This window comes from Eubalaena glacialis, chromosome 6 (assembly GCF_028564815.1).
Source record: "Eubalaena glacialis isolate mEubGla1 chromosome 6, mEubGla1.1.hap2.+ XY, whole genome shotgun sequence".
Lineage (NCBI taxonomy): Eukaryota > Metazoa > Chordata > Mammalia > Artiodactyla > Balaenidae > Eubalaena > Eubalaena glacialis.
This window is the reverse complement of record NC_083721.1, coordinates 285,933-299,989: the sequence shown is the minus strand read 5'-3', so window position 1 is coordinate 299,989 and position 14,057 is coordinate 285,933. Positions and strand designations below refer to the sequence as shown.

Sequence of the window (14,057 nt, the reverse complement as noted above, 5' to 3'; positions counted from 1 at the left end):
TTGGGGGGTAACGGGGTAAATTTGAGTATGTACTGGATAGCAGGTTTTAGGGGAATTTGTGTTAATTTTCTTAGGTGTGGTCATGGTTATATGAGAGAAGGCTGCTTTTCTTAGGAGCTGTATGCTGAATTTTTTAAGAAAAAGGAGCCGTAACAAATGCAATTTACTTTGAAATGGTTCCGTTAGAAAAAGAGTACACATATATGGATTAAGTAAACATGCAAAATCTTTTAAAAATATTGAATCTAGATTGAATCTAGTTAGTATATGGTTATTTATTTTTTGAAAATTTTCATAATGAAAGATGAAAAAAATGTCATGACCAAACTGAAGTCTGACCCAGTACGTCTTAATCAGCTACAGGACACTGTGTCAGCCCAGGTGGGAGAACATAACCACGCTAGGCTTTCCAGCTAAGGGAATCCAGTACAAGCATTTGATCGCTGTGATGATGGAGGAGCCCTTTCCCTGGGGCTGGCGGGTCAGCAGAACGGTTACTGGGACACAGGGACAGAGCCCCTCCTGCAGGAGCTGACCCCTCAGGGGAGATGCATCCGCATCACTGTGGAAGGGAGAGAGACGCTCATCTTTCTCCTCCTGCCCTCCTGTTCGCCAAACTAGACAGGGGAGCCTGGGACAGTTCCTTGCAGAAGTCGGCACCTTGTGCAGAGCAGACGAATTGATCTGAAAGCACACTGGCAGGTGACCCTTTGGCTACGAAGAATTTGTTCTCACCCACCCATACTTAGTTACCAAAATGCACCTGCCTGATGTGGGGCAAACATTCTTCATACCAAGGAAGGCCCACGAGGTATCGTATCTCAGTAATGCAGGCTCTCCAGGTAATGCCGGACTCCTCCCTCGGTGCTGGGTCTGCCCTTTGCTAATCGGTGTAGTTAACACACCCAGCACGTCATGTAAAGTGAGGTGGGAGGTGAGGAGGAGACGTCCAGAGCAAGCATTAAACAGGGCTGCGCCCCTGTTTCAACGAGTCTTCCTTCTACCATGTAGGCCTGGTTTTCTGGGCCTCACTGTCCTTTCTGAAAGATTTGAGACCTTAACAGTCTTGTTCTTGGAGGACTTCCTTTCCTTCTTTTACAGTCGAACCTGGAAGTACTAAGTACGAGGAGGTGCCCAGTGAAGACGTCAGGTACAGATACAGGTTTTACTGTCCTCGAGTTGTGCCGGCCTCCAGGCTCCCCCTCAGTAATTGGGATCAGTCCCACCAGCCGATGCAGGAACCCCCATCCCTGCTGGTTCAGAGGGGGAATCACTGTCACCGGTGGCAGCAGCCTCCCCCCACCCCCGGGACAGCAGAGCCCAGAGTCATAGGATGGAAAGCAAAAACTCCTCCAGGGTTATCTGGCGTAGCAGTAAGAGGGGCACTTCCCATCTTCTGATGGCCCCAGGCTGATGTATTCTGGCTGTGGGAGAAATGGCCATAAGTGGGTCTGCAGTAGGGCAGCCTTCCCACTGTTGGTAGCTGAGCTGCTTCTGGGTTGACGTCAGGGAATCCCATGGTCGTAAGCCTAGTGCCGCACTTTTGCTATGAGAGGAGTTTTCTGGTCAGAAGCAGCGATGGTGAGTAAGTAATTTGGGCAGTCCCCAGATGGGTTCTGGGCAGGGACAGCAAGTCCATATGCAGAACAGGAGTAGAGAGGGCACAAGGACAACTCAGAGGGAGAAATTTTATGGGAACTCTAGCCATCTGTTCATGGGGTTTACTTTTGCCTTCCTGACCTGCTTGAGTCTTATCTCATCATTCACCACCTCCTCTCCATCACCACCCGAGTGTCCTACAGTTCCATTCTGACATTACCTGGGGTCAGCACAGAAACTTTACCTTAAGGACTCAGTCCCAGGGGCTTCCCTGGTGGCGCAGTGGTTAAGAATCCGCCTGCCAGTGCAGGGGACACGGGTTCAAGCCCTGGTCCGGGAAGATCCCACATGCTGCGGAGCAACTAAGCCCGTGAGCCACGACTACTGAGCCTGCACTCTAGAGCCTGCGAGCCACAACTACTGAGCCCACGAGCCACAACTACTGAAGCCCGCACGCCTAGAGCCCGTGCTCCCCAACAAGAGAAGCCACTGCAATGAGAAGCCCGTGCACCGCAACGAAGAGTAGCCCCCATTTGCCGCAACTTGAGAAAGCCCGCGGGCAGCAACAAAGACCCAACTCAGCCAAAAATAAATAAATAAATAAATTAATTAATTAATTAATTTAAAAAAAAAAGGACTCAGTCCCAGAAGACAGCCACGTTAGACAGCGGCCATCAGTGGAGCCCCCAGGCTGTCCACACTTCTGCCTGGCCGGCTACAAACTTGTCCTGAGTATCAGAGCTGCAGGTCCTTGTCCAGGTCTCGCGAAACCAACAGCCTACAGCTTCCTCAGGCAGGAGATGGGAGCAGCACACCCAGACGTGGTCACATCGAAGTCCACACACGCCAAGCCGGGGCCTTTCTTAGCTGTGGGCAGTGCAAGGTGCAGCTGCTTGTCTTTCACTTTGGAAGGGAGACCATGATAGTCCACAGACCACTGATTTTTCATGGAATTTAGCTCTCACCATCCAAGGCATCTAGGGTACTTCTTCCTGCTCATTAGGACCAATTACCATGATGTCTTTAATGCATCAAAATGATATTATGATGTCTAAACAAAGATCCTAAGGTAAGGTAGGGAAGTTGTCCCTGCCAGTTGAAATCGAATTCATCATCTAATTGGTATTGAGAAAAAAATGATAAGGTAGCCTAAATGTAAAACCTTTCATGATTGCACCTGGGACAGATGCCATCACTTCTGGACCCACATCAAGAGTTTATCCCAAAGTAGCCGGAGAAGTACAACAAATAATGAAACTGGATGTAAACAGCAGCATTCCATTGAGAACCAGAAACAGTATCGTCTTAGCTTGGGCTGCTAAAACGAAATGCCATAAACTGGGTGGCTTATAACCAACAGAAATGTGTGTCTCACAGTTCTGGAGGCTGGAAGTTCAAGATCCGGGGGCCGGCAGGGTGGGGTTCTCGTGAGGGTCTCTCCTGGGTTGCAGACGGCTGATTATTCCTTGTATCTTTACGTGGTGGAGAGCACAGAGGGGGAGCAAGCACTCGTGGCTCTTTTAAGGGCACTAATCCCATCCATAAGGGAGGGCTCCGCTCTCACAGACTCATCTGCTTCCCAGAGCTTCTACGTCCCAATGCCATCCCATTGTGGGCAGGATTTCAGTGTAGGAGTTTTGTCCATCACAGGTACACACAGCTGGGCATGAAAAGATCCAGAAGGCGTAGGTACATGATGTGGTCGGTAGTCAGACTCATGGTGCTGAATCTTCTGTTTCACTGTCTCAGCCACGTCTGTGGTCTCCTGGGACGTTCCCTGTGACCAGTTGGCAGAACAGGAAGAAGCACAAGCTTGTTCTGCAGCTGGATCTGCACAGTGTGCTGGCCTCAGCCAGAAGTCGACAGTTGCCACACACACGCAGCTGACGGGATTTGGAAGATTTCCAGTTGGCAAACTTCGGATAGTACATTGGTGCTCCATTCCATATGGAAAGAGAGCTGACCTGGGTTCCTGATCCATAAGCATTCTTATGGGTAATTGACTGTCCAGCTGGTCAGTACTTGATGGCAGAAAGGTTGCAAAGTGGTATCAAGGTCATCTACAGGACGGGTATGTGAGAAGACCTTCCTCCCTCAGGGCACCCACTGCGGAAGTGCAGGCCAGTGGACAGGATGACTTGCTCATGGGTGTCACTCAGCCTCTTTGCTTAGGTGGCAGGAAAGAGACTTGCACTGGTTCAGCAACAAGACCTCCTCTCACCAAGGCTTCCTGGCTTCTCCCACTTCTCAGTGCCTGAACCGCCAACCGCAGAGGCCAGGGCTGAGACCTTGATGTGGTGAGCTGGTTCCTCCATCACAGAGGACGCAGTGGTTGGTCCCACCAGGAATAGACACACTCCAGGTGCGACTTTGGCTTCCCTGTCTGCAGTGCATCTGCCAACGCCACTCTCTGTGCCCTTGGAGACGTCTTGTTCGTTGCTGTAGCTCTGCATGACACTGCCTCTTAGCAGCAGGCATTATTTTAAAGCGATGAAAGTGCAGGATGAGTTCACACGTAGAATCCACTGGTCTTACCATGCTGGAGGAGGTCATCGAGAGGACATGACCGTTGGTTGACCTGTGAGCTGGCCCTGGGCCATCAGAGGCTCCTCACCCCCTCCCCATCCTTGGGTTGTGCATTGCGCTTGCCCTCCCCACACTGGCAGCTGCCCCAAGGATGCAGCCTTGAGAGAGCAAGGTGGTGTGGAGACCATCTGGAAGGTGTGCATGACTGAACCCAGTCAAGGCCTCTGTATAAGCTCTTAAGATTCTGGCGGTGGGGTGTGGAGATCTATTCGTCTTCTGGCCGCCAGGACAAACCTCGTAAGTTCCCTGCTTATTAAACCTGCTGATCTGGAGTGTCTGTGTCTCTTTGGTCTCTCCTTGCCATCATGTACAGGGGCCAGTTTACGAACCAACATCATGTGTCCCATCAGCTGGAAGCAGCTGTCTGGGCTGAAGGGTGGAATGGCTGGCTGAAGGCTCTCTATCAGCGCCAGCTTGGAAATCAGTCTTTCAAGTTGGACACAATGTTGCAAACTGGTGTATGCCTTAAACTAGGAGCACGTGTATCATGTACTTCCCTTACAGCCAGACTGCAGGGGTCTGAAAATCAAGAGGCAGACTCTTCCACTGCGTGTGCAAGTTGGATTCTCTAGTTTCTCAATCGCAGATAAGCAAAGGAGTACCGAGCCGCACCCCTGTGGGTCACTCAGGTTCTACACATTCTTCCCCGTTGTGTAGGAGCAGCCCTACCCTCTCTATCACCAAGACAGTGACTCCTCCTTTCACCTGCTGGTTCCTAGACGCAGGAACCCAAGGTTCCCAGACATCATCCATAGTTTATAATCCAATGGAACACTTGGTGTGTTCCCCGGGGAGTGTCCCTTTTGGGGACCAGGACCTCTAACCCTGCAGAATCTAAACTTGGGAGGACGGGAAGCACAAAGTTCCCCAGTGGATCGTTGGGGGTGTTGGTTAAGTGGGACCACTCCTGTTTCCACCCCTTGGGTTTCAGATTCAGGTATCTTTCTTGTTGGGAACACAGTGCCATGTATAGGTCTTGAATGGCACCGCATCTTTGCAGAACATTACCTCCAGTTTGGCACTTGAGCTGTGCCTTTAGCTGACTGTCCCCGTGCTCTGTCAGGCAGCAGATCCCGTGGTCATTGCACTCCGTGCTGTGCACTTCCTTTGCCATAAAGTGAATCCCACGTTTGATATGATGCCACATGGGATCCTGTGCCAGAGGAACTACCACTCCATAAGGCCCTGTTGGCTGACACTTGTGGGCAGGAAGTCAAGCCTATATATGGAATATGAATCTATTTCTGTGAAAACAAACTCCTGGCCCTTCCAGGATGGAAGAGTTCCGATACAGCAAACTTGGCTGGTTGACCTTCTCAGTGGAAGGAGCCACATTCAGAGCTCAGCGTTGGTCTCCCGCTGGCAGGTTAGACCTTCAGTGTCAGCTAGTGGTTAGATCAGCTTTGGGCCCACAAGTAGCCTCCAACCTCATTACTTTGGTAACCTCTGTTCTTGTACCCATCATGCCAGTACAGGGGTTGCCAAGTAAGAGATGCTGTCCAGGGTAAACTGGCTGAATCGTTCTGTCTGCTTGGTGGTTTATTACTTTCATGGGTGCTCTCTGGTGGGCATTAATATTTTATACCAAGACCATCCTGCTTGGCGCCTATCCCAGTATGTCTTCCCACATGCTTTCCTTGTCCCCAGTTTTCCAATTGTTTTCCTTCCAAACCCTTAGCCAGTCACACAGGCCATCCAACACTGCCCGCGTGTCCATGTATATTCTCACCTTGGGCCACTCCTTACGCAGAAAAGGGAATGACTAGGAGCTCTGCCCACGGGGAGGGCATATCCTTACCACTGTCTGTCAGGGCCAACCCTGAGTGAGGCTGTAATGTAGCTGCTGTACACTTTCATTTTGAACTCACATACAAGCCAACCCATCTGTGAACCAGGCTCAAGATTTTTCCACCTCTGTCAACTTGCCCTGAAGGCTCCCCGTACGGTCATAGATGCGAGGGGACAGAGAGGCTCTGGTACAACAGCAGTGGATGCCGTGTGGGTCTGGGCCACCTACTTTGCACTCCCTTGTGACCTCTGAACAGGCTGATGCTCAGTCTTGAATGTGCTCCTTCCTTCCACCTGGTGATGGACTGTTTCTGGGCCAAAGCGACCTGATGACTTGGTGAGTTTGGCAGAACCCACCTCACAAACCACTGTTCTGTCTGCGGGGTCACTTGGTGTCCCAAGGCCAGATGTTCCATCTCTGTCAGAGCACAGAAGCACACCAAGATGGTTTTTTTCCCCCAAAAGGCATATATAATTCTCTGCTTCAAGTGGCATCACAGAACCTAGGGTTCCTGCTTTGTGAATCTCCTGCTGAGATGTGCCAGAAGCTCCACATTGCATTGTTCCCCACCACCAGTACCACCTGCTAGACCGTATGGCCCAGGCAGCAGAACTGCTTGCACCACGGCCTCGACCTGTGACAGAAGCTTTTCCTTTTCTGGGCTCTTCTCAAACCTGGAAGTCTTCCAAGTCAACCAGTATTTGGGCCAGAGCAGTATTTATAGGTGTGGAATATGCTGCTTCCAGAATCTGAAGAGGCCCAACAGTGTCTTCCTTTATTAAAAAATGGTTGAAGGTGCATGATGCAATAATTGTCTTTTTCTTTTGGAAGGGATGCCTTAGGGCACCACTGACCACTGGATCCCTAAAAACATTGTAAGTGTAGCAGGTCCCTGAATCTTCATACGGTTTATCTACTACTCTCTGGAGCACCTGTATTTTACCAATGTCTCCAGCATCTTTATAATGTTATTGATGCAATGGAACAACGTGACGTTCTTCAGGACGGTGAAGTCTTTGGACTGTGAGAGGGCAAGAGAGGTAACGCAGGCTTCAGGCAAAACCGCATCTTTGTTCCACGTGAATGTGAAATGTTTCTGATCCTCTTTTCTGATAGGGACAGAAAAGAACACACTGGATTAGCAGCCAGCTACCACATCTGACACAGAGACTACTCTCGGGGCTGCTACTGAGTTGAGTTTGCAGGCTACTCTCATCCTTCAGGATCCTTCTGATTTCTGCAGGGATCATGCTGGTGAAGTAAAGGTTTTGGGGACCACCATGCTGTATCCTTTAGATCCTTAAAAGTGGCACCCATCTCTGCCATCCCTCCCACCCCCAGATGTGATGTTGTTTTATGATCCTGATGGGAATAGATCAGTTTTAGAGGTTTCCACTTGGCTTTTCCTATTGTGATAGCTCTAACCCTACAGGTCAGGGACCCAAAATGAGAGTAATGTTAATTGCCAAGTACGTCAATGCCAATTATTCACTTTGGGACAGGGAAATGACCACCAAGCAGGTTCACAGACCCAGTGGACCTACTGTAAGCTGGACCTTGGGCAGGACTGCATTAATGATCTGGGCACCACATAAGCCACTCTGACAGGGGAGTCATGATGACCCAGGGGTCTAGATGTCAAAGTCAGTTCAGACCTTGTGTCCATCAATCTTCAAAATGTTTGGCTAGCCACTTTTCCCTGGGTGTAGTTATCAAAGGAAAGGCCTTTGGGATTCATTTCTGTGTATACTTGTGGTATATTGCAGGGTCCTTCTTGGTATTTGGCCACCTCTTCAGTTCCATGTCTGAAAACTGGCTCAGGTCCAGAAACTGGCTGTGGGATCCTGATTTTTTATATTGGGCAACCAGCTTGATTTTCCTAGTCATTCATCCTTGACTTTTTTCTGCTGATTGTACCTTCAACTGCCCATCTATTTTGCCTCTAGGGATGCTGTGTTTTATGAAGCATTTCTGCAGCTCTCTGCCGGTCAGGCTCCCTTGGCTGCCATGCACACCTTGCTGGCCATTGTAATTTGCGATACTCGGACTTCTGTCAGTTCCGTGCTGCTTCCTGGCCTCTTCTGTTTTAGGATCCTATCGTCCCCAATGCTGCTCTGGAGCAGCCTTTCCTACTGTCAGCTCTCACCTAAAAGGTGAGCCACCATTGACTAGTGACGTCAGTACCCCCTTTCATCAGTCTGTTTCTTTGGACTTTTGTAAAAATTTGTTATTTGTGCCTTTATGTGGAATATAATCATCTGGTGGGTCTCAGGAAGCACAGAGTATTTAAATTTCAGCACAGCCACATCCCTGACCCTTGTACTCCTTTCCATCAGTCCGCTGTAGCAATTGTCATTTCAACTTTGCTTACTGTGGGCCATAGCTTTTTCTACGTGTAGTGTTTTTAAAATATATCTGCAAATTCTGAAATTTCTCTCTTTGAAAGGAGTCTGATGCCTCTCCCCTGAATATAGGTGAGATTTACTAACAGCTAGGGAGTGGCAGAAGTGATGGTATATGACTCCTGAGGCTAGTTCACAAAAAGGCCATGGCTTTCCTTTGTCTTTGGACAACTGCCCTTGGAATCCAGCCATTACACTGTGGGGAAGCCTAGACCACAGGGAGTGGCCATGTGTGGGTATGCTGGCTGACACCCCCAATCCAGGCTCCTGCATCGACTGTCAGACATGTGAGTAAATGAACCTTCAGATCATTCCAACCCCTGGCCTTCAGGCTGCTCCAGCTGAGGCCCCAGATGCTGTCGAACAGAGACAAGCCATCTCCACTATCCCCTGACCCACAGTAACCTAAAGAGATAATAAATGATTCTTGTTTCAAGCCACCAAGTGTGTAGTAATTTGTTATATAGCAATAAATACAGCATCATTTTAGGAGCATCCTTTCAGGGAGTTTGCTACCAGTCTTTGCCTGGGCGTTAAATCCCATATCTTAGAAGATTGCTCATAATAGTCTTCTACCCCATTTTACGCTCCAGTTCTCTCCTGATTTCTGCAGGGGTCATGCTGGTGAATTAAACAAGGATGCTGGGGACCACCACTCACCAAGCACACTTATAATCCAGCCCCACACAAACTTCCCTAGGTCCTGGCAGTTGGCTGGTTCTCACAACCTGTAACGGGTTGAACTGTGTCCCTGCAAAAGATGTTGAAGTCCTGATCCCCTGGTACCCGTGAAGGTAACCTTATTTGGAAATAGGGTCTTTACAGATAATCAAATTAAGATGAATTAATTAGGGTAGGTCCTAATCCAATGACTGGTGTCCTTAAAAACAGGGGATTTGGACACAGAAACACACACACATAGGGAGAAAGGCATGTGAACATGAAAGCAGAGATGGGCATGATGCATCTACAAGCCAAGTAGCACCAAAGATTGCCAGCAAACCACCAGAAGCTAGCAGACAGGGATGGAAGATCCTTCCTTCACAGCCCTGTAACCTTGTTCTGACTTCCAGCCCCCAGAACTGTGAGATAAATTTCTGTTAAGCCACCCAGTCTGTGGTACTTTGTTACTGCAGCCCTAGCAAACTAATATGTTCTTTTGAGGGGGAGGGGGCTATAGTCCACCTGAATTATGCTAAGAAATAACCATAATTATATGCCTAGTGTCCAATAGGTTGGTGGGGAAAGGTGAGCCACATGGGCAGGCTCCAGAGGTTCAAGGCAGTCTTGGGGGTGGGGAGTGGTCAAAAGCTTTGAGGGCATCTACCCAGATACGAGATCTCTTTGACATGTGTCATGGGCCCAGATTTTCCCAACCAGGGCCCCAAACTTAGCATAACAGAACTGCCTTGACTGGGTGTTTACCATCTTTGAGATGTTAATTCTTGAGCCTGGCCCTTGTCTTTATTGTCTCAGTGCAGGAGATGAGGCCTTTTTTGCAGGCACCCGAAGAGACTCCATGGCTTTCAATGGTCTGTTGGTAGCCATCCACTGTCCATTATTTCTCTTAAGGGCATCAGTAGTGTTAAGGAATAGCTACCCAATTCCAGTACCCTTCCTTATGGCTAATATTTCCATCATACGTAAAAGGCTTCTAGGGTATTCATTTCACTTCTCTGGTTCACTCTTCTACACGGGTGGAAGGTTAACAATTAGATCACTTTGTGCCAGGGGCTCTGAGTGTTCCACCCACAAGTGGTGAGTGAGTCACCCCATCTTATCACCTGCCATCCAAACCCCAGGTGCCAACTGTTGCAGGATGGTTTCTCCAGAAGCAGATGGTGAGAGAGAGTTTGGGGTACAAGTTTATATGGCATCAACACCTGTGAAAGGAAGGGGAAGGAGACAAGGTCGAGCCCAGGAAGGAGAGGGCCGTGCAGGCCCAGCTAAGCTGTAGGCAGCCTGCCGTGCTCTGGAGCGAGCACTGCTTCTCCGAGGCCTTCTGTGCTGGGCCCAATGGCCAGGCCGGCTCAGTCAACTCAAGAAGGATACGACCTAGGAAGGTGGCCCTCTGCGGACAGGGCCGGGTATTCGCGTCCACTACAGTCCACCGTCGCACCTGGCAGATACGCTTCCCGCCGACACTGGGGAACAGCTCCCTCAGGATTCTCGGGGTGCGTGCGTGTTTGGGGGGGCGTGGTGTCTCAGTTCAGCTCCACCAGCCCCCAGGCTAACACACGTGTCACAGCGCGTCTACGAAGGACGCGTCCAAAGGTGCCCAGGGTGTCCAGCTCACTCCCGAGAGTCGTGAAAAGCCCCACGCATGAGGCCCACGCGTGCTGGGGAGAAAGCGTGTGGACGCCCCCCGCCCGCCCCAGCGCAAGCCCAGCGCACCCCGAAGCCTCGTCCGCGCGCACACCAGACCAGGGCCTGCGGGGTCGCCGTGGACCGACGCCCGCCTGAGGCTCGCGACGCCAATACCGGGGGTGAGGGGCGTCTCGTGCCCGCAACCACAACACTGAGGCGACCGCGCTGAGAGGCGAACCCGCATTCCTGTCTGCCTGCGATCCAAGCCCTCGGCGCAGAGCCTCTCGGGAGTGACGCTCTCCGCGCTCTCCCAATGGGAGCCCGGAGCGGCCTCGCCGCGGCCTCGCGGCCAATGGGAGCGAGCCTCTGGTGTTGCTGGGCGGGCCCGGCCTCCCACCTGGCAGGCGACTCGCCGCGCTCTCCCGCTCGCCCTTCCCGCCGCGCACGCGCGCTCCGTACAGGGTCGGCCGGGCGGTCGGGGGCGCGCGCGGGGCGGTGGCGGCGCCAGAGGAGCCGTCCGCGCTCGTGCCCGCGCCTCTGTGGAACCGCCGGGGCCGCGCCCCTGCCCGCCGCCTGCTATCCCCACGGGCCGATGCGGGTCGCCGGGCAGAGGGGAGCGACGTAGCCGCTGCCAGTGCCGCCGCCTCGGCTCGGCCCGGCCCGACCCCAACCCAGACTCCGACCCCGCCCGGCGCGAGCCGGACGACCGGCCGTCCTTCGGCGGGGCCATGGCCGAGCGCGGGTGCCCGCCGGAGGCGGTGCCGTTACCCGCCGAGGTGCGGGAGAGCCTGGCCGAGCTGGAGCTGGAGCTGTCGGAAGGTGAGCGGCCCGGCGCCCGGGTCCCCCGCCCGGCCCTCCTCCCAGACCCCCGCCCGACCCTCCGCGGGCCCGGGACCCCCGCCCGGCCCTCACACCCGAACCCCGACCCCCGTCCGTCTTCCGGCGCCCGGCGGGTGGCCGCGCTTTGGGTGGTTTGGCCTAAGGCGCGGGAACCTGGACGGGGATGACCGTTCGGTCCGAGCGGGCTGTCCCAGCCGAGGGCCGCGGGTCAGCGCCCTGGCACCCGCGCCGGCTGCAGCCCCGCGTGCCTCGGTTTCCTCCTCTGAGACGGGGTGGTCGCAGCACCTGCCTCTAGGGGCCCGTATGAGCCTAATGCCTTAGCAGGTGCAAAGCACTGAACACTTCGAACGAGGTCGTTAGCCCCTTTTAGGGAACTTTTAAAAATTAAAAAAGCATATTCAATAAGTGGTTGTTTGTTTAAAATAGACTGAGTGATTAGGCCTCCGAGGCGTGGTGGCGTTACCCCTCCGTCTGTTACCCCAAGGCTCGTGTCCTGAACTCCGCGTGGCTGTCGGCGCACAGAGTTAGTTCTTGTCCGGGATCAGGGAGGCCTCGTAGCCCTTGAAGAGAAGCAACTAAATGCTTAACTGTTCTTGACACTTAAATGCGTTTTCAACTGTCAGCAGCCATTTTCTCCGTAGTCTGAACCCAGTTCAAGTTCCGCTCCGGTTGGGGTAGTGACTTGTTACCACTGTCTAATAAATATGCACCGGACTGTACTGACTGCTCACCAGCCTTCGGGAGGTAGGTTCCGTCGTTGTCTTTGTTTTACAGATAATACAGCATTTACATGCAACCGCTTTGAATTCAACATCCAAATTTTTAAACGTTCTGTGATGTGTGGCATTTTTTTTTTAAATGGAAGTGCAGTTGGAAAAGGGTGGATTTGAGACTTCTTGGTGATTAGCTGCTCCTGGAAAATCTGAAAAGCTCAGATTAGGGATGGCTCTGACAGTAACTGCTGTCCTGAGTTTGTTATAGTTCTTCATCGAGGGAAAAATCATGTAGATGCCGTTTAGATTTTACACAAGTTCAAATATGGTTTTGCGCATTGCTCCTAATTTCTGCTCCAGTGTATTAGTTATTCCCTCAATTCGTTGTTGTTTTGTGGCTGGATGTTGAAGTTCTTTCTAGGAGTTGACGGTTAGATAAGATTGAGAGCTTCATGATTTGTGTGACAGAACACACATAAAGACAAGTACTTCAACAAAAGAAATGCTTCTCTATTGAATCCTTTTATGTTGCTGTCATTTTAGACACATGTAGAGGATGTACAGTTGGGTGAAGGGTACAAGATTACGCATAGGTGGATAGGAGCCTGGAAACGTAGCTTAAGCTGAGGAAGGAGAAGACAGTGTTGAGGGGAAGGGACAGCAGAGTGCAGTGCAGCAAAGGAGGCAGGAGCCCTGGCCTGTCCCATGCCCACACCGGTAAGGTTTTAGTTGCGTAATTAAAGGAAGGTGTTATTAATGAAGCACACTCCTAAAGCAACCAAAGTTCGTGTCATTGTCATTATCATTTTTATATTTTCATCAAGTAGAAGTAGAAAGTGGGTCTCCCTTTGCCCTACGTGCTGTGTCTCTCCCCCCCCTCCCCCGCACCCCGTTTGAGAGAAACTTCTAAGTTAGAATAAAGTCAAGTCGGAATAGGGTGCCTTCATGGCACTCACATTTGTCTGAATGAGGAGTTGCTTAAAACTTCGAGATGACATCGTACGAGGCAGGTTGGAGGGAGGAGGGAGCTTAACACAGACAAAAAGCTGCCCACATGGAGAGGGGGGTCAGTGACAGATTCCGGGGTAACCTGGAGAAGCCTGCACGATGTCCCCTCAGCCCGTACGCAGCCTTGACTAGTAGAAGATACGCCCCTGCCTTTATTCATAACTCGCACGTGGCCTTGTTCTCCAGCATCCTCCCTGGGTTCTCACTGGTTGTTGAAATTGGGGTTCATCCTCAGGGATGGTTCTGGTCTTTGGAGGCACTCATCTCTCCCCATAGAGCAGGCTGGTGGGCTTCCTCATTCCAGAGGGAAATAGGCACAGCCGCGGTCTGGCTGCCTAGCTTTCCTGGCTGTTTTGCCCGTCGTGACTTAGGGGTCTTCTTCAAATTAAGATGAGGGTGACGGGTGGGGGTACGCAGAACCTCACTCTTCTTAGAAGCCCCTCCCACCCCATGAACATACCTAGGAGAATTCACGTATGTGGCTCCTCAGAGCATCTGTGGATGAAAATGAGGTTATTAGAGGTATAATCTTGATTTTTATTTAGAAGAATTAATTCCCAAACACTTATGCTTTGCCTATTACTGTCTGAAATTACCTTCGATATGTCTCACAACTAATTTCGGTACTGTACAGTATCTTGGGGCTGTTGCTGCTGAACTGCTTTAAAAACGAGGATGATAGGGTGACTAGGTGGGCACAGGGGATCTTTAGGGCAGTGTAACTATTCTGTACGATACAGTAATGGTAGATACAAGTCATTCTACGTTTGTCAAAACCCAGAGATTGTACGGCACAAAGAGTGAGCCCTAATG

At 51.3% G+C, this 14,057-nt stretch overlaps 1 protein-coding gene across 8 annotated transcripts in view; it reads left to right on the top strand.

Annotated features, from left to right (window-relative positions):
- Positions 1-11,168: 11,168 nt before the first annotated feature.
- The window catches only part of DIP2A (disco interacting protein 2 homolog A), a 91,026-nt gene continuing 88,137 nt past the window's right edge, over positions 11,169-14,057 (top strand). For all 8 annotated transcript variants that reach the window (XM_061193749.1, XM_061193750.1, XM_061193748.1 and 5 more), the window contains exon 1: positions 11,169-11,502. In XM_061193749.1, the coding sequence (XP_061049732.1) occupies positions 11,412-11,502 (91 nt within the window). In that variant the 5' untranslated portion in view covers positions 11,169-11,411. The remainder of the gene's footprint in view (positions 11,503-14,057) is intronic.